We start from the raw sequence: 22334 nt of genomic DNA on the forward strand, positions 1-22334 counted from the left end.
GCTCTCAATTCAAAGAGGTGCAGCAACATTTCTGTGTAGCTCACTTCAGTTCATGTGTGTCAGGTGTTGCTAGAAGCAGTCCCCTTCACAGTAACAGTGACACAACATAACCCTTCAGAGGGACCAATCAGATTTAGGGCTGGTCGGTAGTTGGGACATCCTCGTCTGATAGACCTAGGCCTGTATTCATAAAGCTTCTCACAATAGGAGTGGTGACCTAGGATAAGGTCCCTCCTGTCCATATAATCTTATTAATTATAATCTAAAATGCTAAACTGATCCTAGACCAGCACTCCTACTCCGAGGCACTTCATGAAAACGGTCCCAGGTAATGCAGACCTCTTGGAGTAGCAGCTAGGGTGTTGGACTTTGACTGACAGACATCAGTAAGATTTATGAATTTAGCCCAGCTACAAGACAATGGACTAGAACAGACTTAGGTACTGGATTATGTTAGGATAATACAGTCGTACGAAACTCTAAGGCATTCATTCATAAGTTATATTCTTCAAGAATCAAATTACCGTTGAACAGCAGAAAATCTTGTAGATTTTGGATTTAACCAGTTTAGATCGTCTTCTTGGAGTTACCGAAATGCCTTCAGAGAACATTTAGATGACAGTCCCACAATATTGTACAATAAATGACACCTAGGAAGACCACAGTTATGTACTGCAACCATAATGTTGGCAAAACATTTCTAAAATATTCATATCTCAGAATTAGGTCATGGCCTTATTACAACATTAAGATAACGTTATTGTTGGGTTGCCATACTAACCTGGGCTGTATTCAGAGTTGAAATATTGAGAATGTTGCAGAAAGAACTGTAATAGATATGGCACAATGTCAGTCAATCCTATCTGTTCATATGCATTTCTTTCTGAACGTTCTGTAACGTTTCACCCTCCCGAACAGGCCCTTTATTGGCAGACAGACTTCTTTGCCATTAAGTTTGATTGGCTCAGAGTTTTCCTGCTTCCCTCTAATTGAACGTCTTCCAGATCTCAAGCAACGAGACTGTAGATCTGTCAAAGCTCAGTGTAATGAGATTTTTATATGGAGGAGACACAAATAAGTGTCACCTATATTGATGAGGCCTCTGCATTTCACACGTATTTCACACTGCTTTGATAGTCACGTAAACCATAAGGCAGCACTTTGGTTTATATTTCAGATATACTTCTCGTGTTATATATGGGAGTCTAGTATTTTTCTCATGTAAATTTGGCTCTGTGATATTGGTAATACCCTTGGGTTGGAATTTATTTTGCCTGTTGTAATATTTAAATACAGTCTGAGCCCAAAATTTGTCTAACTACGGAGTATACTACAGACAAGAATGGATTTGAAATAAGTGTGCAACTAGAAATACTGTGATTTATACCTAATTATTGTTGATTTATTTATCAACAAAAACAAAATACTTACATTTTGGATTCCAATCCTCAAATCGAGGGTTGAGTGAGTCACAATGGGGCATATGACACCTGGGGAAAAATGTGTATTCTGTAGTAATAGAAAGCTCTTGATGAGATCTACCCAATGGCAAAAAATCTACCTTAACATCAATCACATGAACTCAGCAAGTTGTGGGACAGGGACTTAGCAGTCTTGGCATGTTGGTATGCATCTGCCCTGTGAAGTGGCGGCTTCGTATGGAAGTGTTTCCTGTGTAAGCGAGTGTGCGTTTGTAAGCATGTACGGTATGTAGATGATGGCCCGGCAAGGCTGTGACCTTGTGCTTATGTGGATGGTGGGGGGATGAGGCGAAGGTCCGGATGTGATTAGGATGATGAGTGTTGCCGACTGACCTCAACCCCTAGTGAGCACCAGCTTACCCATCAGCTACCCCCTACCCAACCCCCTTCTCTCCATCTGTCACCTCCCAATCCCACTACTAGCATTCTAAAGATGGTGACCTTGGAGAAGTTCCTTGTTAAAGTACTCTTTCTCAATTCATCTTTCCTCGATTCCTTGCATCCTCTCTCTTCACCTCCTTTTCAAAATGCATAGAAAGAGAGGTGGGACCTTGGACCTTCTCTTCCAGTACTGTTGAGGAGGCAAGGACAGGAAGGGATCGCAGAATCTCACATTGAGATTGATCTGTTAGCATGTTGATCTGCCCAGACCTAAATCTTCGTCACACAACTTCAATAAGTCACATAATTTCAATTTAATTCAGGATGTACAGTACAGAAATATACTAGCATCCACCTATAAAATTACATGGAAGATGCAAACAATCAAGTCGAAGACAGACACCGCGAGACAACAGGAGACACAGAAGGACACAAGAAAGGACAATTATTTGAAGAGGAAGTCTGTCGAGAGAGCAGACGGAGAGATGGTGGAGGTAGAGAAAAGCGTGGAGAGATGAAGGTAGGGAAGGGATTCTCAGGCTGGCATTGCTGACTAAGGACTATCTGATAAAAGTGTTGATTTCCTCTCCATTTCCCTGCTGCTGCTTTGTAATTCTAATGAGCAGGGAGAGTGTCAGGCAGAGACAGAGAGAGCAGATCAGATTAGATATCGACTGACTTGGGGCTGTCCAACTTCCTGACAGGCAAGCATTGCACTGAGTCATCAGTGAGCACCGCCAACAGCTGGTGAGGAGGACAGAGAGAGAGAGAGAGAGAGAGCAAAAACAGAGAGAAGCAGAAAGAGAGATAGATGGATAGATGAATAGATGTACGACAGACCATGTATACACCCTGCACACCCATTGACAAACAAACAAAACAAAAGCAAAGTCTTCTTCTCATGCTTTGTTGATTTCAAAAAAGTTTTGACTCAATTTGGCATGACAGTCTGCTATAGAAATTTATGGAAAGCGTGTTGGGGGGAAAACATATGACATTACAAAATCAATGTTCACAAACAACAAGTGTGCAGTTAAAATTGGCAATAAACACAGATTTCATGCCAATAAAGCCCCCTTGAATTGAAATTCAATTGAGAGAGGCAGGGGGAGTGACGGAGAGAGTGAGGACCAAGACAGAGGAAATTCAGAGAGAGAAAGGGATAGAAAGAGAAAGAAAGTGAATTGTTTATTTCACTTGCTTGAGCAATGTAAACATTTCCCATGCCAATAAAGCCCTTTGAATTTAATTGAGAGGCAGAAAAAGAAAGAAAGCAAGCGAGAGAGAGAGAGAAAGAGCGAAAGAGCAAGATCAAGAGAGCAAGAGAGAAAGCGAGCGAGAGAGAGAGAAACCAAGAGAGAGAAAGAGAGGGGATTTCGCTGTTGTCTATGCTCTCCACCACCCCTCTCCACTGATATAAAGTGGAGAGGGGTGGTGGAGAGCATAGACAACAGCGAAATGGACCAGAGGGAATGGGTGGAGAAAAGGGTGAGAATAGCGGGAGACAGAAAGAGAAAGGTGGAATAGAAGCAGAAGAGAAGTAAACAGTTATAGTAGAAATAAGATATGGATGTAATGACTGATAGAGGGAGAGATGACCATCTGAGAGGGTAATGGGGGGACTAGGGAGAGAAGGGTAAGGCGAGACAGGCCAGACAAACCCAACTTCTTCACGACACAACCAAATTCTCATGAATTATGATCTCTGCTGATGCACACACATACTGTAGCCCAACACATAGATTATCTGTAATTCCTCGATAAACCACTGAGTGGAGACAGTGAACTATCTCATGCCACAAGCGCAAACCAAATAAGGAAATTGCGTGGACTGCAAGGCGTTTGGCAGTGTGGTGTACAGGGATGCTTTCGGCAAGCAGAAAAAAGCACGTTGGCACTTGATTTGTGACATGATCGAGGTGTTTGGTGATTTAGGACTAAGACGTACGTGAAGGTAAATTGCCGCATCCCAGTTTGTAAAGATTAGTTTTGATTGGGGTCAGATGTTGGGCGCATTCAACTTTACAGCCTTGTCAACGCACTGATTCAACATGCTACCTACCGGTAGCTAGCTAAAGCTACTACGTGCTAGCTACTTTTCATCATTGATGGCTAAGTCAGTGGTTATCAGTCCTTGACAACTGTCTGCTTCCAAAAATAGATCCTTAAAGTAAAGTGCCTTGCTGTCATAACCACTTTGCTTGCTAACCTCCCAGATAGCCAAACTAGAAAACCATTGGCATTGCACTTCAACAAACAAGCTAGCTCCCGGCTAGCTAACATGTCAGTTTCTGGCTACCTGACCCCCATGTTCATTGTCAACGTGCACATTGGTTACTAGTTAGATTTGTTTTCAACCGAGTATGCTTTCTTCAATATTGGTGCATGTCACTAGTCGTGTCTGCCTTGTACATTTTGTTACGGTTGGTTTGATCATAGACCCTGGCCTGATCTGCGGAGGGTCGCCCTCCCAGTTAGACCAGCGAGCTACACTACTTGGCAAAAAGTATGTGGACACCCCTTCAAATGAGTGGATATATCATACACACCCGTTGCTAAAGGGTGTATAAAATCGAGCACACCACCATTAATCTCCATAGACAAACATTGGCAGTAGAATTGCCCGACTTTCAACATGGCACCGTCATAGGATGCCACCTTTCCAACAAGTCAGTCAGTTCGTCAAATTCCTGCCCTGCTAGAGCTGCCTGGTCAACTGCAAGTGCTGTTATTGTGAAGTGGAAACGTCTAGGACAGGGCTGCTCAACCCTCTTCCTGGAGCTCTACGGTCCTGTGGGATTTCAGTCCAACCGTAATTTAACACACCTGATTCTACTAATTAGTTGCTCAACAAGACCTTAACTAACTGAATCAGATATGCTAAATTAGGGTTGGACTGAAAACAACAGGACAGTAGATCTCCAGGAAGAGGGTTGGGCAGTCATGGTCTAGGAGCACAATAACTGTTTGTCAGAATCTGGGTTTCCATGGCCGAGCAGCCTCACACAAGCCTAAGATCACTATGCACAATGTCAAGCATTTGCTGGAGGGGTGTAAAGCTCTCTGCCATTGAACTCTGAAGCAGTGGAAACGCGATCTCTGGAGTGATGAATCATGCTTCACCATCTGGCAGTCCGACGGATGAATCTGTGTTTGGCCAATGCCAGGAGAACGCTACCTGCCATAATGCATAGTGCCAACTGTAAAGCTTGGTGGAGGAGGAATATTGGTCTGGGGATATTTTTCATGGTTCGGGCTAGGCCCCTTTGTTCCAGTGAAGGGAATTCTTAACGTTACAGCATACTATGACATTCTAGACTATTCTGTGCTTCCATCTTTGTGGTAACAGTTTGGGGAAGGTCCTTTCCAGTTTCAGCACGACAATGATTTGTGCACAAAGAACTGACCTCAACCCCATCGAACACCTTTGGGATGAATTGGAATGCTGACTGCAAGCCAGGCCTAATTGCCCAACATCAGTGCCTGACCGCACTACTGCTGTTGTGCCTGAATGGAAGTCCCTGCTGCAATGTTCCAACATCTAGTGGAAAGCCTTCCCAGAAGAGTGGAGGCTGTTATAACAGCAAAGGGGGGACCAACACCATATTAATGCCCATGATTTTGTAATGAGATGTTTGATGAGCAGGTGTCCACATACTTTTGGCCATGTAGTGTACTTGGTTAATTCTCTGCCATGCCCCACAATAACCCTGGTCACAAGATGAGTGCTGAACTGGGGCCAAGTTGGGCCACATTTGGCTACTCTCTGTGTGTGTGTGTGACAGGTGAGGATAAATGCAGACCTCTCACGTCATCACTAGGACTTGGGAGTAAGGTTAAACGTGTCTCCTAGGGTTTCCCGGGGACACATGCTGGAGAGAATACAAGACATCAGCTAATCATACCATCATGAATAACATCAAGTCGGCGTCTCGGAGAGGAGTGAAGAAGCCTGGGAGGGGAGTAGGCACTGCTTCAACCAACGTAACACAAGGTGCAGGCCCTACTAAGGCAAAAAATCTGATGGTCAGGTAGCCAGAAACTTACTAACTAGAAGTCAACCTAGATGTGGCATGTTCCCTGCATTGCTCGCAATAAGGAGAAATAACTAAATAACCTTCTCCAAAGTCATGGGTCAGACCTACTAGTTGCTTTGTTATTCTTTCACTCTGTGTGACTTTAGCTTTAGTCATAATAATCAACTTTATAATGAACCAATAAGGCATATGGCCTATATACCTCTACTAAGTGTTGTTCTTATGCACGACGCAACATGTGAGTGCCTGGATACAGCCCTTAGCCGTGGTATATTGGCAATATACCAGAAACACCAGAGGTGCCTGCCTTATTGGTATTATAAACTGGTTACCAATGTAAAAAAAAATAAAAAATAATCATACCTATGGAATACGGTCTGATATACCACAGCATTCAGGGCTCGAACCACCCAGTTTATAATGATGCATATGTGGGCAGTCCTACTTACCTCAGCCCCTTGGGTTCTTCAGATAGGATGGGTGACGGTGTGCAGAATGAGACCGTTTTCTACTCCAAGGCTGAAAACTACTGGAGAGAAGTGGCGCCCACCGTGGATGGCATGCTAGGAGGCTACGGCAAGATCTCTAACATTGACATTGACGGCTCCAAGAAGTTCCTGCAGAAATTCCTTGGCGTAAGAAACCGTTTCCAAACTTCTCTGTAGAAACACTTAAAGCGCATCATGTTAGGCTATTTATTTGCATGCATACTTTGTTTGCACACATAACGAAACCTAATGGGGGGGAACATGGCTTAAAACGTTTCAGAAAAATGATGGGCCAAGTATAGAGCATTGGCGTACTTCTTATGCAGTTATCTGGTGCTGACATGTCAAGAAACCCACTCTAACCTCTTCCTCCTGGCACTAAAAGCAGGGTGAAGGGAAGACCGGCAATGGCTGCGCCCTGGACTGTGGCGCCGGAATAGGGCGCATCACCAAGCGACTGCTGCTGCCCCTCTTCAACACTGTGGACTTGGTGGACGTGACTCAGGAGTTCCTGGACCAGGCTAAGGTCTACCTGGGCGACGACAGCAAACGGGTGGAGAACTACTTCTGCCTCGGCCTGCAGGACTTTATCCCACAGGACAGACGCTACGACGTCATCTGGATCCAGTGGGTCATTGGTGAGTCCTCTCAACTCACAATTCAAAAAAAAATTGGGGGTTAACTGACATACTGTAAGACAGCTCTATGTTTAACTTGCTTAATTCTCAGACTTAATCATTTTTTTTTATTTTGATTAGCTTTGTAATACAGTAGGTTCTGTATTTATTTTACTCAGGCATATTGCAATTCAGCTTTCAGCTGCAAATGTGTACAACATTATGCAATAAAAACAGACTGTTAAGCTAGAGCTAGCCGCCCTTCCCTCCTTCCCCTCACCTCAGGCCACCTGACTGACGACCACCTGGTGGAGTTCCTGCACCGTTGCCGCGGCGGCCTCCGCCCTGAGGGACTAATTGTCATCAAGGACAACGTGGCCTATGAGGGCGTGATCCCAGACGACGTCGACAGCAGCGTGTGCCGGGAACTGGCTCTGGTGAAGAGCCTGGTGACCCGGGCAGGCCTCACTATCGTCTGTGAAGAGCAACAGATGAACTTTCCTGACGAGATCTACCAGGTCCACCAGCTGGCCCTCCGATAGGGACAGAGATGGAGACGGACGGGAGTAGAGGTGTGGAGGATGGGTGCCAATGCCAAAATGCTGCTGCCCATGCTCAAGCCATGGGACCGTCCTGTCCACTGAAAGTTGGACAGTCCAGCTTAGTGTGTAGGCGTGTTTGTCTAATGGCGTATATATGACCCACTCTGTGTAAATACATCAGGTAGCGGTTTTATGAATCGTCAGTGTAATTTACTAAAGGATAATTGTGACTGATTCTGGGATCACCCTTAGGAATTATGGATGTACTGTATGGGGGCATATCAGGTAAGGCTCAGAAATGCAAATGCCACTCTGAGTCAATTCTTTACTGGAGGACATGAGTTACAGCACTTGAGTTCACATAGGACAGGGATGAGCAATTCTTTTCAGGGTCATGTTTTGTAGGGTACACAGTTTTGCAATGGAAACTACACAAAAACGTATTTGGTCAAGTTCACGTACCTTATTGTAAATGACCCAGGTTCTCATTTTTGCCTAACGCACAATTAATTAATGTCACTGAATGCTCAGAGTATCTGGTCACATCTGTTTTCCCAAGTCGGAATTAGATCGAGCAACAAATCAGGAACAGAGTTTCCCATCACTGGCATATAATCCCTCCACATACCCGTTTGTCATTTATTCACAGTACCAAGAATACATAGATTGGCTGTTTGTAAGACGTGGCAAATACTGATTTAAGTACTGTATGTTTCCCATGAGTGTTTGAATGTCAAATTAAACTTTTCAGGAAATCTCATTGTTTTGTGGTTTATGTTACTGGTTGTGGGGGTGTGATGAATCTTTGGTCTAGTAGTTTCTACAACAAAGGTATGTTTTGATACCTTTATTTACATCAAGATAGATAATGGTCAGATCAATGTATATATTCTATCTCAATTGGTCCACTAAAGGGACCCTATATTTGGGACAATTCAAATGTTAGGACCTTCAGTGTCTCAACTTAAACTTTTTTTTTTGCATCTATTTATTAGCTGCAATTTTACAGATAGTATGTACATATCATATTGTTTTTCATTAAGTGCATGGCAATCAAAGTAATGAATGTCAGACTTAGTCAAATACACTTTGGAAACATTTAATAGCGCTATGCAGTGTTGCAGTAGTATAATATCTAGTAATATTTGACACTATTTTCTAAGCTGATACCTAAACCATGGTACAGAAGTGGTATGGTGTTGATTTCCTCTGCAGTGAAGTCACCACTGATTGTCAAATGAAAGCACTTGGAGCAGTATACTGATAAAGCTTGCTGCGTTTGAATAGCACCACTCTGTAGCCATGTGATCAGGACCAGGTCTCGCTTTGGAATCGGCCTGCCCTCTCCATGGCGACCAGCATCTCGTCCGCCTCGGCAGAGGACACGCCCCCTTGGCTCTGAAAGCCCTCCTTCAGGGCGTCACACACTGCCGTCGGCATCTGTTTGGCGTTGCTGGATACGAATGATAGAAGATATGCATCAGTAAAGACCTAATCTGGGGCTGTGCTCATTGGGGCTGTGCTCATTGGGGCTGTGCTCATTGGGGCTGTGCTCATTAGGGCTGTGCTCATTAGGGCTGTGCTCATTAGGGCACACCATGCACATTTTGATTGGGAAAACATTCGGCTCTGTATTTCATTCCATTTTGCGTTTACTGAACATGACCAGGGTAAGATGCCCACACATTTACCAAGCAGCATGTTATCAATGTAGCACACATTTCAGCACGTTGAAGTATACTCACCCTGCGATGTAAAAGTAGCCGTTCTTATTGGCGATCAGGTCCCATAGCAGCTCAGCTTGCTCCTGCACACGCTGTTGCACATAAATCTTGTCTTCCTGCAAAAATCACACAGAAACATACCCATCCATTAGAGTGAAGTGTGTGTGTGTGTGTGTGTGTGTGTGTGTGTGTGTGAAGCCTGGTCTACCTACCTGATCCCTGGAGAAAGCTGTGAAGAGTGTCAGCTGCCCTGCTTTCTCCATCTCCTCCCATTCTGAGCTGCAGTAGAAATCCTTAGACTGGGACCGGCAGCCAAAATACAGCACATTGGCTGATATACAAGAGGAGAAACAGGATTCAGTTTACTAACCGGTATACAAACAGAAGGGAACAAGTATAGCAACAAAGGTACACATGTCTGTTACTAGGTAGAACACACATTGACTGACTCATACAGGAAATTATTGACGAGAGTGGGGAGAAAGCTATCACTATAAATCATTGACAAGGCCATCGATGACATGACACCATTCACTCCTATGTGAAGAGTCAACAGCACATTTGAAGCCCAGGAAGTCGGTTTTTAGCTTGCCAAGACTGCATCTCATGGAGACAACATGCGTAGTTTGAGCTACTCCAGGAAGTGACGTTGCAGGCTCAAGGTGCTGCCCCCTCGCATTGAGGATAAAAAATAAACTGAATGGAGCTAACCACAGACAAAATCCTAGAGGAAAACCTTGTTCAGTCTGCTTTCCACCAGACACTGGGAGATTAATCCACATTTCAGCGGGACAATAACCTATAACACAAGGGCAAATCTACACGAGTTGCTTACAAAGAAGACCGTGAATGTTCCTGAGTTACCGTTTGGACTTAAATCTATGGCTAGACCTGAAAATGGTTGTCAAGCAATGATCAACAACCAATTTGGCAGAGCTTGAAGAAATTTGAAAATAATAAATGGGTAAATGTTACACAATCCAGGTGTGGAAAGATCTTAGAGACTTTCCCAGAAACACTCACAGATGTAATTGCTGCCAAAGGTGCTTCTACAAAGTACTGACTCTGGTGTGAATACTTATGCAAATGAGATATTTCTGTATTTCATTTAATATATTTGCAAAGAATCCTAAAATATATATTTTTACTTTGCCATTATGGAGTGTGTGGATGGGTAAGGAAAAAATATATTTTTAATACATTTTGAATTCAGGCTATAACAAAATGTGGAATATGTCAAGGTGTATGAATACTTTCTTAAGGCACTGTAAATTATCCTTAACTTCTCTGTGCGATTTTTAAATAAAAAAATAGGTTGAAGGACATACACTACCGTTTCAAAGTTTGGGGTCAATTCGAAATGTCCTTGTTTTTGAAAGAAAAGCACATTTTTGGTCCATTAAAATAACAACATTTATCAGAAATACAGTGTAGACATTGTTAATGTTGTAAATGACTATTGTAGCTGGAAACGGCCGATTTTCTATGGAATATCTACATAGGCGTTAAGAGGCCCATTATCAGCAACCATCACTCCTGTGTTCCAATGGCACGTTGTGTTAGCTCATCCAAGTTTATCATTTTAAAAAGGCTAATTGATCATTAGAAAACCCTTTTGAAAGTATTTTAGCACAGCTGAAATTAGCCTTTTAAAATGATCAACTTGGATGAACTAACACAACCTGCCATTGGAACACAGGAGTGTTGGTTGCTGATAATGGGCCTATCTATGTTCACCCATGTAGATATTCCATTTAAAAAAAAAATATCAGCCGTTTCCAGCTACAATAGTCGTTTACAACATGAACAATGTCTACACTGTATTTCTGATCAATTTGATGCTATTTTAATGGACCAAAAACAAGGACATTTTTAAGTGACCCCAAACTTTTGAACGGTAGTGTACATCTAGTGTATTAGAAGTAACTATTGATACCATGATCGTCTGTGAAACATGTATTTTTTAAATCTATACGAAGATTGGAAAAATGGCAATATTCGTGGTGATTCACTATAATGGGGGATCCTGTTTTCTGCTAACAATGCCTGCAGTACCGCGGTCTGCCTTGAACTACCGTGGATTCAAATGTGTATTTTATTTTATTTAACTATTCAAGTCAATTAAGAATAAATTATTATTCACAATGATGGCCTACAAAAGGCAAAATGCATCCTGCAGGGACGGGGGCTGGGATTAAAAACAATAATATAGGACAAAACATCACAACACTACAGAAAGAGAGACCTAAGACAACAACATAGCATGGCAGCAACACAACATGGCGGCAGCAGCACAAAACATGGTACAAACATGATCAAAGACAAGAAGGTTGAGACAACAATACATCATACGAAGCAGCCACAACTGTCAGTAAGACTGTCCATGATTGAATGAAGAGATAAACTGTCCAGTTTGAGTATTTTTTATGCAGCTCGTTCCAGTCGCTGAGAGAGGGGGCAGTTCTTCTCCCCTGCTAGAAAGGATTGGTTCGGAATTGGGGCCATATTTAATTCAGTAAATGTACAGTGTTGTGATAGAGGAGTAATGTTAATTTCATTAACAAAAAAACATTTCGCCAACCACCAATTTTTCCTGACAAACTAATGAACATATCGAGATGCCCTGAAAAAAACGATAACCATTAAATAACTTAATTTAAACCGACAAACAAATGTAACGAGACGAGAATTCCACGAGACTAATGGACAGTTAATGTGACGTGAACCTTTTCATCGATGTTGTCCAATCAACATGGATGAAAAGGTATACCGGTATAATGCAATCCTCCCAGTAACCATGTTTTTATGAGATTAATCTTTTTAATACGGTAGGAATTTAATCACGAAAGCTGTGCTGGAAGTTTCCGTACAATTTTATAAATGCCGACAGATAATTTGTTCGTTAACAAGGTGGGATTTTTTTTGTGTTGGTAAAATGTATTATGCGAGAAATGGCGGTGGAAATGCCTTTAAGCAAAAATATTGAAATAATAACCATCATATCATAAGTAAACTTGGACTCAGGAAATGTTGTGTAGTCCTCTCACTACGACTCATCTGGAAAACATGCATGTTATTAGGCTACACATTCAATAAAGTAGCTTTACAGGTTGGTCAAATTATACAGTGATTTTGATGCTCCTTTCAAATAAATATATATTTTTTACATTTTAGTCATTTAGCAGCGATTTACAGGGGCAATTAGGGTTAAGTGCCTTGCTCAAGGGCACAGACACATTTTTCACATTTTTACACCTAGTCAGTGCAGAGATTTAATCCAGTTTCCTTTCGGTTAGTGGCCCCAAATGCTCTTAACCGCTAGGTTATCTTCCGCCCTATATATCGAGGGTCTTATTCTGGTGACAAGATGATCGATGCTTGATTGCCGTTTAACAAATAAACATATTCTCGCTATTATCTATAATAATCTCATCATGTTGACTAGCCAACCCGAACTGTATCTGCAAGCTGTTGGCTAGCCTCTAGTAACTACCCATCCCGCATGAGGGAGCGTAATCATCGACTGACACTAATTAGCATAACGCAATGGACATAAATATTCCTAGAAAATATTCCTATTCCTGAAAATCACAAGTGAAATATATTGAGACACAACTTAGTCTTTTGTTAATCACCCTGTCATCTCAGATTTTCAAAATATGCTTTACAGCCAAAGCTAGACAAGCATTTGTGTAAGTTTATCGAGCATAGCATTTTGTCCAGCTAGCAGCAGGTAACTTGGTCACGGAAATCAGAAAAGCAATCAAATTAAATAGTTTACCTTTGATGAGCTTCGGATGTTTTCACTCACGAGACTCCCAGTTAGATAGCCAATGTTACTTTTTTCCAAAAATATTATTTTTGTAGGCGAAATAGCTCGGTTTACACGAGAATCACTCTGGGAGCCATCAGGTGACCAGTTGCGCAATGTAGCCGCTTACGGGTATTCTTCAACATAAATGCATAAAACTACGTCACAATGCTGTAGACACCTTGGGGAATACGGAGAAAAAGTAATCTGGTTGATAGCCCATTCACTGCTCAATAGGGACGCATTGGAACGCAGCGCTTTCAAAACATGAGGCACTTCCGGATTGGATTTCTCTCAGGCTTTCGCCCGCAACATCAGTTATGTTATACTCACAGACAATATTTTTACAGTTTTGGAAACTTTAGAGTGTTTTCTATCCTAAGCTGTCAATTATATGCATATTCTAGCATCTTGTCCTGACAAAATATCCCGGTTACTACGGGAACGTTATTTTTCCAAAAATGAAAATACTGCCCCCTAGTCACAAAAGGCTAGAGCGCAGATGCCAAAACCAGAGTAGACACATTTACTATTTAACTCAATAGTTTTTTTTTGTGACAAAACTATCGGTAGAGTTGAAAATGCGATGCAAATACATTGAACTTTAGATTTTTATTCGTTATATGAAAAAGTACATTTTGTGTGCACTACGTATGTTTGGTGGAAACACCACTGGTGGGAAAATATGCATATTTTCGTTATGCAGATTTCTTAATATTCACATGAAACCTAGCTATTGGCTTATTGAGCTGATATGCCTGATCTCCCACACAACTCCCATGAGGTCACTTCAGTCACTCATCAATCTTTTGACCTGATGCGCAGGCAGCCAGGACACTCCATTGTAACAAACCTCAACTAGAAAAAATCCTTACTCTCTCTTACTTTCATATAGCCTATTACCATGTGCACCGTTATTCATCAGTATTTCCGTTCTCGCGGTCCACTACTGAGAGTGCAGTTGCTTTTTTCCGATTGGAAATACTCATGCTATTTGCTGAATATTTGACATACAGTAATACTTCTGGCATTGTTAGAAAGGTCAGATTCTCCCCCTTTGTCACTTATGTACCCCATCACAAGGCTAGGATGGGGAGCAAATCAGAGCTGTAGGCCTAAATTGTTTAACCTGTAGCCAAGGCTTTGTAACCTATATGGTAAATCATGGCTTGCATTGGTTACAATCTGCCTCAATAGCTACAGTGGGGCAAAAAAGTATTTAGTCATCCACCAATTGTGCAAGTTCTCCCACTTAAAAACATGAGGCCTGTAATTTTCATCATAGATACACTCAGCATGACAATGATCCTACACACCGCCCGGGCAACGAAGGAGTGGCTTCGTAAGAAGCATTTCAAGGTCCTGGAGTGGCCTAGCCAGTCTCCAGATCTCAACCGCATAGAAAATCTTTGGAGGGAGTTGAAAGTCTGTGTTGCCCAGCAACAGCCACAAAACATCACTGCTCTAGAAGAGATCTGCATGGAGGAACGGGCCAAAATACCAGCAACAGTGTGTCAAAACCTTGTGAAGACTTACAGAAAACGTTTGACCTCTGTCATTGCCAACAAAGGGTATATAACAAAGTATTGAGATAAATAAGTATTTGGTCACCTACAAAAGTTTTCCACCATAATTTGCAAATAAATTCATTAAAAATCCTACAAAGTGATTTTCTGGATTTTTTTTCTCATTTTGTCTGTCATAGTTGAAATGTACCTATGATGAAAATACAGGCCTCTCATCTTTTTAAGTGGGAGAACTTGCACAATTGGTGGCTGACTAAATACTTTTTGCCCCACTGTATGTGCCAGCTATATGAAGGAAAGTAGGCCTAGTTGGACAAGGCTATCTTAATGTGCAGTTACCAGTAAAAATGTGACTAAAAGTAGACTGAAATCTTCCAGAGTTTTAGTCGATTGATATTAACTAAAACTAAGGATGAAATGACTAAGACTAAATCTAAAATAACACGGTACAGGAGTGGTGAGTGGAGGGTAAAGCCAATCTAAGGGTAACTCACCAGTCTTGCCCTGGGCTATCCTCTCCTGCAGAGCAGACCTGAAAGGAGCCACTCCCGTTCCAGGCCCAACCATGATCACAGGGGAGTAGGGGTCCTTAGGGAACTTCATACTCCCCTTCTTCACCCACAAAGGCACATAAACATCCCCTGCAAATTGGAAGAGTCAACAAATTGACTGATATGACAGCTGATATAGCTACTGTGTTAATACCATTTCTTCTAATTGAATTTGATATTAATTCAAATTCAATTTACAAGACTTTATTTACCCAAAATGTGCTTGGCAAAACACTGAACGTTCAGTAGCTACTAGCTACCTGCATACTGCATTAGAGTGCCACCATTGCTAAAACCATGTAGTAGACAGTGCTAACAGACCTTGTGTGGGGTCCAGTGAGGCTAGCCAGGAGGAACACAGACCCTTGCGTGGCAGGTGCATCTTGGTTTTGTAGTGCACCACAGCTAGCAGTATCTGGATCCTGTTGGGATGGGCCTGTGTGGAGAGAAAACAGAATGGTCCAAGGGCCAGTGTAGGTGCAGGTTTTTGCTCCAGCCAAAAAAATAACAGTAATTCAACTAACAAAGTCTTGGTTGAAGACAATCAGTTGAATCCGGTGCATTAGTGCTTTGGCTGGAATAAAAGCCTGCACCCACAACAGCCCTTGGGGAACATCATTGCCCAACCCTGACATGGGGCCTTTCAGTGCTGTAACCTCACCAGCAGGGAGGAGGCAATGGAGAAGGAGCGAGGCTGAATCTCAGGGAACAGGTCCAGTAGGTAGTCTACACTCAGCTCTGCTGTCGTGTGGGGGAAGTCGGTCAACACCTGAGGACCATGCACGCACACACACACGACCCCACAAACACACACAGGGAGTGGGAATCTGGACGCAGCCCTGTCGTATTGACCTTTGACCTGGCTCACCAAATCTATTGAACATAATATTGATTATTGTTGTAAGAAGTGGGATCAACTGAACTTCCATCCTGTGCCCCCAAGTGGCAGCATAATCACATCATTACAGGTCCCTCTAACCTCCAAGGCGGTGCGTCGCGGCCTGTTGCAGTAGGCATGCAGCTCGTCCTGGCCCTGGGCAGAGTTAAACTCAGACAGCTTCTCCCGCTCCAGCTCATTAGTGGCAAAGGTGGCGAGGAGCTCGAAGAAGGAGCGACGAGGCACTGCCGCTATGTCCAGGAAGCTCTCCACCAGATGCCGAACCGTGCAAGGTTGGGCCAGGCGGGCTGGGACCGATCCTGGGGAGACAGGGGAGAGGGTGAGGGGGTAAAAGAGGGACATTATGTGGTTTAAGTATGGTGTATAGAAGTGGGAGCTTAGGTGTATGGATGTGACCGTCTCTCACGTACACCGATACAGGCAGTCAAATATGACAAGCACAAACCTGTGTCGCAGTTTGTGGGGCTGAGGGTGAACTGGCGATCAGGGTCCAGTCTCAGGAGCTGACAGAACTGCTCCACGTCCTCAGGGGTGTTACAAGGTCTCATCATCACCACATCCCCAGCAGTGAACCTGCCAATGACACACACACTTCAGTCAACCAGTTAAACATTATCATCTAAAGTCAAATCCTTTTTAAGCACAGTTTAACAACCTCAGAGCAAGACGGTTCACCATCACAAAATACATTTTAGACAGTTACATTTCAAGAAATCGGTCAATAAACATGGTAGCAATTTCTTAAGGCACAGTACATTAGAGCACTCACTCAATATCTGAGCCTGTGATGTCAAACTCAATGTGTCGAACATCCTGAAAGTGGGAGGCGTGCGTAACCCTTTTATTGGACACCACCCTGCCTGGAAAGGTGTGTGTCTGAGAGGGCGAGATCGGCGGCTCTGGCACTCTTCGCCTATCCGCCCTATTCTCAGTGACGTCATCCAGAAATCTGAAAACGTACCTCGGAGGGAGTCTGTAAAACGAACAACGGTAAGGGTACAGTTACAGTACATCATGGGAGTTGGGCATATTCAGACATAATATTAGACACATTGATTTGTCAACAGTCAAGTAAAGGAGACTTACGGTTCATCCACACTGATAAGACTCTGGCCTGCAGGTGTTGGATATAGAGCTTGCGCCCTCTCCCAGAATGACGTGAGCCAGGGGTCAATCACCCCATCTGCGCTGTTGAACACAATGGTTGAACAGTCCAAACGGTCAACAAAAGTTACGAGAATTAAGTGATATAATGTACTGACTTTACAGGTTACAATATTGAGCTAACATGGCATTATGAAGAATACAGAGTATATAAAACCAATAGAGGAAAGACTTAACGGGCCAAAGACAGATCCCTGAGGAACCCCATGCAACGGTCTCTCACCCCAGGTCGTGCTGGTCATCTGCCAGTCCCACAGGCAGCAGCACACTGGCCCCCAGCTGCATAAGGCGCTTGTGAAGCTTCTTCGCCACAAAGTTGAACCTACAAGTGAAAATCAAATTGTATTATTCAAAGCTAGGGTATGTTATTTTCCAGATAGTGCCTCATACAGGGTACCATTTCCATTTAAATTGAGTCAATGCGGGAAGTGACATCACGTAGAAGTCCACATAGAAAAACAATGGGGAAGTTTTGATTCATTAATCAAATTTCACTTAATCTCTCTTCCAGTCATTGACATGCGTGACGTGATCCATGTTTGGGTTGGTAACTCACTACCATCGTAAATAGATTTCAATGGTGTGCATGTATAGACAAAGGGATTTCAAATTATTTATGTGGTTGCGTTTTTGACTAAAGCCCTCACTTGGGATAGGAGGAATCACCCAAGCCCAGCACGGCACAGTCTAGGCGACACAGAGATCCAGCGGGGAGAGACTTCCTAAACACGAACCGCCAGAAATTCTGCAAAGGAAGTGAAGAAAAAGTGATACATAAAAACGTCCAAGTCACTTTGGATGAAAGTGTCTGCCAAATGCCATATATTATTAAGTGCAAATTTAGAGAGAAGCATAGAGACACAGCAGCTTTTACCACAGACACACACAGTTTGGGCACTATTATCTGATACCTTCATGTTGTCTGGTGGATCTCCTTGGCCAGTGGTGGAACACACGAATACAACCAGGGACTCAGAGATGAGGTTAGCCTGTTGAAGAAACACAACCCTCAGATGCATGCCAAATACAACACCCTCTTTAATTGAGCTGAGCTCTAACCTTGTCAACTTAACAAATCCTATTTAAAGCACATAGCTCAGCCTCAGAAATATCATAGCTATATACTGAGAATACCAAACATTAGGAACACTTTCCTTATATTGAGTTGCACCCCCCCCCCAGAACAGCCTAAATTTGTCGTTCCACAGGGATTCTCACCCATGTTGACTCCAATGTTTCCCACAGTTGTGTCACGTTGGCTGGATGTCCTTTGGGTAATAGACAATTCTTGATACACACGGGAAACTTTTGTTCATGGAAGACCCAGTAGATCTTCAGTTCTTGACACAAACCGGCACGCCTGGCACCTACTACCATACCCCGTTCAAAGGCACTTCAATTTTTTTGGTCTTGCCCATTCACCCTCTGAATAGTACACATACACAATCCATGTCTCAATTGTCTCAAGGCTTAAAAATCCTTATTCAACCCATCTCCTCCCCTTCATCTACACTGATTGAAATTAATTTAACAAGTGCAAGTGACATCAATAAGGGATCATAGCTTTCACCTGGATTCACCTGGTCAGTCTGTCACGGAAAGAGCCTATCTAAGGTCTTCGAAAGCCAAGTCAACAAACAGGTCACTGACCATCTCGAATCCCACCGTACCTTCTCCGCTGTGCAATCTGGTTTCCGAACCGGTCACGGGTGCACCTCAGCCACGCTCAAGGTACTAAGGCTTTCGACTCTGTCAATCACCATATTCTTATCGGCAGACTCAGTAGCCTCGGTTTTTCTAATGACTGCCTTGCCTGGTTCACCAACTACTTTGCAGACAGAGTTCAGTGTGTCAAATCGGAGGGCATGCTGTCCGGTCCTCTGGCAGTCTCTATGGGGGTGCCACAGGGTTCAATTCTCAGGCCGAATCTTTTCTCTGTATATATCAATGATGTTGCTCTTGCTGCGGGCGATTCCCTGATCCACCTCTACGCAGACGACACCATTCTGTATACTTCCGGCCCGTCCTTGGACACTGTGCTATCTAACCTCCAAACGAGCTTCAATGCCATACAACACTCCTTCCGTGGCCTCCAACTGCTCTTAAACGCTAGTAAAACCAAATGCATGCTTTTCAACCGTTCGCTGCCTGCACCCGCACGCCCGACTAGCATCACCACCCTGGATGGTTCCGACCTAGAATATGTGGACATCTATAAGTACCTAGGTGTCTGGCTAGACTGTAAACTCTCCTTCCAGACTCATATCAAACATCTCCAATCTAAAATCAAATCTAGAGTCGGCTTTCTATTCCGCAACAAAGCCTCCTTCACTCACGCCGCCAAACTTACGCTAGTAAAACTGACTATCCTACCGATCCTCGACTTCGGCGATGTCATCTACAAAATAGCTTCCAATACTCTACTCAGCAAACTGGATGCAGTTTATCACAGTGCCATCCGTTTTGTTACTAAAGCACCTTATACCACCCACCACTGCGACCTGTATGCTCTAGTCGGCTGGCCCTCGCTACATATTTGTCGCCAGACCCACTGGCTCCAGTCATCTACAAGTCCATGCTAGGTAAAGCTCCGCCTTATCTCAGTTCCCTGGTCACGATGGCAACACCCACCCGTACGTAGCACGCGCTCCAGCAGGTGTATCTCACTGATCATCCCTAAAGCCAACACCTCATTTGGCCGCCTTTCGTTCCAGTTCTCTGCTGCCTGTGACTGGAACGAATTGCAAAAATCGCTGAAGTTGGAGACTTTTATCTCCCTCACCAACTTCAAAAATCTGCTATCTGAGCAGCTAACCGATCGCTGCCGCTGTACATAGTCTATCGGTAAATAGCCCACCCAATTTTACCTACCTCATCCCCATACTGTTTATATTTATGTACTTTTCTGCTCTTTTGCACACCAATATCTCTCTCTACCTGTACATGACCATCTGATCATTTATCACTCCAGTGTTAATCTGCAAAATTGTAATTATTTGCCTACCTCCTCATGCCTTTTGCACACAATGTATATAGACTCTCTTTTTTTTTACTACTGTGTTATTGACTTATTAATTGTTTACTCCATGTGTAACTCTGTGTTGTCTGTTCACACTGCTATGCTTTATCTTGACCAGGTCGCAGTTGCAAATGAGAACTTGTTCTCAACTAGCCTACCTGGTTAAATAAAGGTGGAAAAAATAAATAATAATGTTTTGTATATTCAGTGTATTCAGCTTTAACAAGGCAAGCAGATTCAATGGAGAATACTTATTTTTCATAGTAGTAGTGCTGTATGTTTGAATTATTTAGGCACTGTGTGGCTCTCTTATCTCGCTTGCTAACTGACCACATTGTAACTGTCAAGAGCCTCCGCTTTGACTTGCATTCGCCTCCTTTGCGCCTGACGTCCAATCCGCTCGGCCGTGTCCTGGGCAGTGCCCGTCTGGCTCCCATATAGAATCAACAGCTTTGGGGCTGACATTCTCACTGTGGATAAAGATGGGCACTTAAATGATGATTCTTCCAATATAGCAGGCTGTACACACTAATCCGACATGTTGGACCTACTGTAACAGTAGTGTGTCAAGACACACAGAATAGCTAACTTAAAGAAGCATCCCATTGATGGCCTACACAATGGACACTTGATATGATATTGACATCCTTGAAAATTAGCTAGCTGTCTTTAGTCTGTCTGGACTCTTTTGGCAATTTACTTAGGTATTGACAAATGCATATGTTAGTTGCACCCAAGGTTATCTGTTTACACAGCCTTAGTTACAATCAGACTCGGCACATGGCTATCTGCAGAATTAGTTACTGTTACAAAACTCAGCTGGAGTTTATCAGGACCACCATGTGACTACAGGTAAAGTTTACTACACTACCTCCAGTGCCGTAAAGGTCCAGACCTCTTGGCCGAGACTGAGCTACTGTAAAGCAGGTTGACGTTTATTGTCATGAATCTTGCCCTGGAGGCAGAACTGAGCGATTTTGGCTAGATGGGCCAGCTGCAAATTCATACAAATGCATCGAAACAAAAAAGTGTTTTTGGTCTTAGGGCTAGGATTGTGGTTAAGGTTAGGTTTAAAATCAGATTTTATGACTAGCTAGTGACCACTCTGCAGAGGGGTGGGTATAATTTGTGGAACGTTCCAAAAACTTCGTAAATAACAAGGTTGACAACAAACAACACATACAAAGTTGTATAGCGGCAGAATAAGATACAGGGTATGGAGTGGACTACTTCATTACGTTTTTCACTCACCACGTTTATCCAAAAAATGTCTGTCCTCACTCTGGTAGCCTATGGATAAACGTTAAGAATAAGCTACGTGTGAGTTGATGCCTATTCGGCAGCTAGTTAGCTAGGTGAATTGATCATGCTACTTTGTATGCGTTGTTTGTTGGCAACCTTGTTATTTACGAAGTTTTTGAAACAGATCCCTGTTGGAACGTTCCACAAATTATACCCACTCCCCTGCAGAGCTTCCTCCAGGTCAAGATTCCTGACAATAAATGCCAACCTGCTACTGTAAACCCAATGCGAGCAGGGTCGTAGGTTCCGACAAAGGGCTGAAAGAGATAGCAGAATTATCTGCCATCAATTTCACCTAACTGTTAGTTTCATTTAGTTAATTAGCTAACCTCTAGCTCTCGAGAATGGAGCCCAAGATGGCTTACAGTCTATTTGAATGGGCTAGTTAGCCTCTCGAGCAGTACCAGTGGCTAGTTAACTAACTAGTGGATACGTGACAGATCCCTCGTTCACGAAATACATCCATAAAAGCCGGATAACAGCCCTGCTCAGTTCAAGATGCTCACCTACGGTAGCTATAACAGATTATCCTAGGGGTCTTTGACAATCTCGAAAGTGAATCTAATAATACTGAAAAACTCCTTTCTTCGACTAGGACTACATTTCCTCCAGCGTGTTGTTGTGTTTGCGCTTTACGACTGCAGAGCTTGAGTTTTGATTGGTTACTGGGCCGTTTTACGACAGTAAGTTGACTAGTCAGCTGAGGCCATTCTACATGAAATGAAGGATGGAGGCATATTTGAAGTGTATCACTTGAACGTGCTGTTTGTGTGTGATGTTTCGCTAGACATAA

General features: G+C 43.1%; 2 protein-coding genes across 5 annotated transcripts; one reads left to right on the forward strand and one right to left on the reverse strand.

The window, feature by feature from the left end:
* Positions 1–3668: 3668 nt before the first annotated feature.
* Positions 3669–8301, forward strand: LOC139408369 (N-terminal Xaa-Pro-Lys N-methyltransferase 1). Of its 4 annotated transcripts, none has more exons than XM_071152157.1 (5): positions 3669–3816; positions 5716–5856; positions 6371–6534; positions 6773–7025; positions 7290–8301. In XM_071152157.1, the coding sequence occupies exons 2-5, from the start codon at positions 5772–5774 to the stop codon at positions 7544–7546; spliced, it is 759 nt and encodes a 252-aa protein (XP_071008258.1). In that variant the 5' UTR covers positions 3669–3816; positions 5716–5771; the 3' UTR covers positions 7547–8301. The 4 variants fall into 4 exon arrangements, with proteins under 4 accessions (XP_071008258.1, XP_071008259.1, XP_071008260.1 ...); XM_071152158.1 differs by having other exon boundaries at positions 6776–7025; XM_071152159.1 differs by lacking the exon at positions 5716–5856.
* Positions 7861–22190, reverse strand: LOC139408368 (NADPH dependent diflavin oxidoreductase 1). Its single transcript, XM_071152156.1, has 15 exons — positions 22048–22190; positions 20570–20709; positions 18132–18209; positions 17868–17965; positions 17444–17542; positions 17143–17244; positions 16826–17029; positions 16502–16629; positions 16138–16355; positions 15820–15927; positions 15480–15594; positions 15102–15248; positions 9483–9601; positions 9292–9386; positions 7861–8999 (listed from the first exon to the last, which is right to left on the reverse strand). Exons 2-15 carry the CDS (start codon positions 20702–20704, stop codon positions 8855–8857), a joined length of 1791 nt encoding a protein of 596 aa, XP_071008257.1. The 5' UTR covers positions 20705–20709; positions 22048–22190; the 3' UTR covers positions 7861–8854.
* Positions 22191–22334: the final 144 nt, after the last annotated feature.

Source organism: Oncorhynchus clarkii, chromosome 5 (genome assembly GCF_045791955.1).
Source record: "Oncorhynchus clarkii lewisi isolate Uvic-CL-2024 chromosome 5, UVic_Ocla_1.0, whole genome shotgun sequence".
In the NCBI taxonomy this organism is placed as follows: domain Eukaryota; kingdom Metazoa; phylum Chordata; class Actinopteri; order Salmoniformes; family Salmonidae; genus Oncorhynchus; species Oncorhynchus clarkii.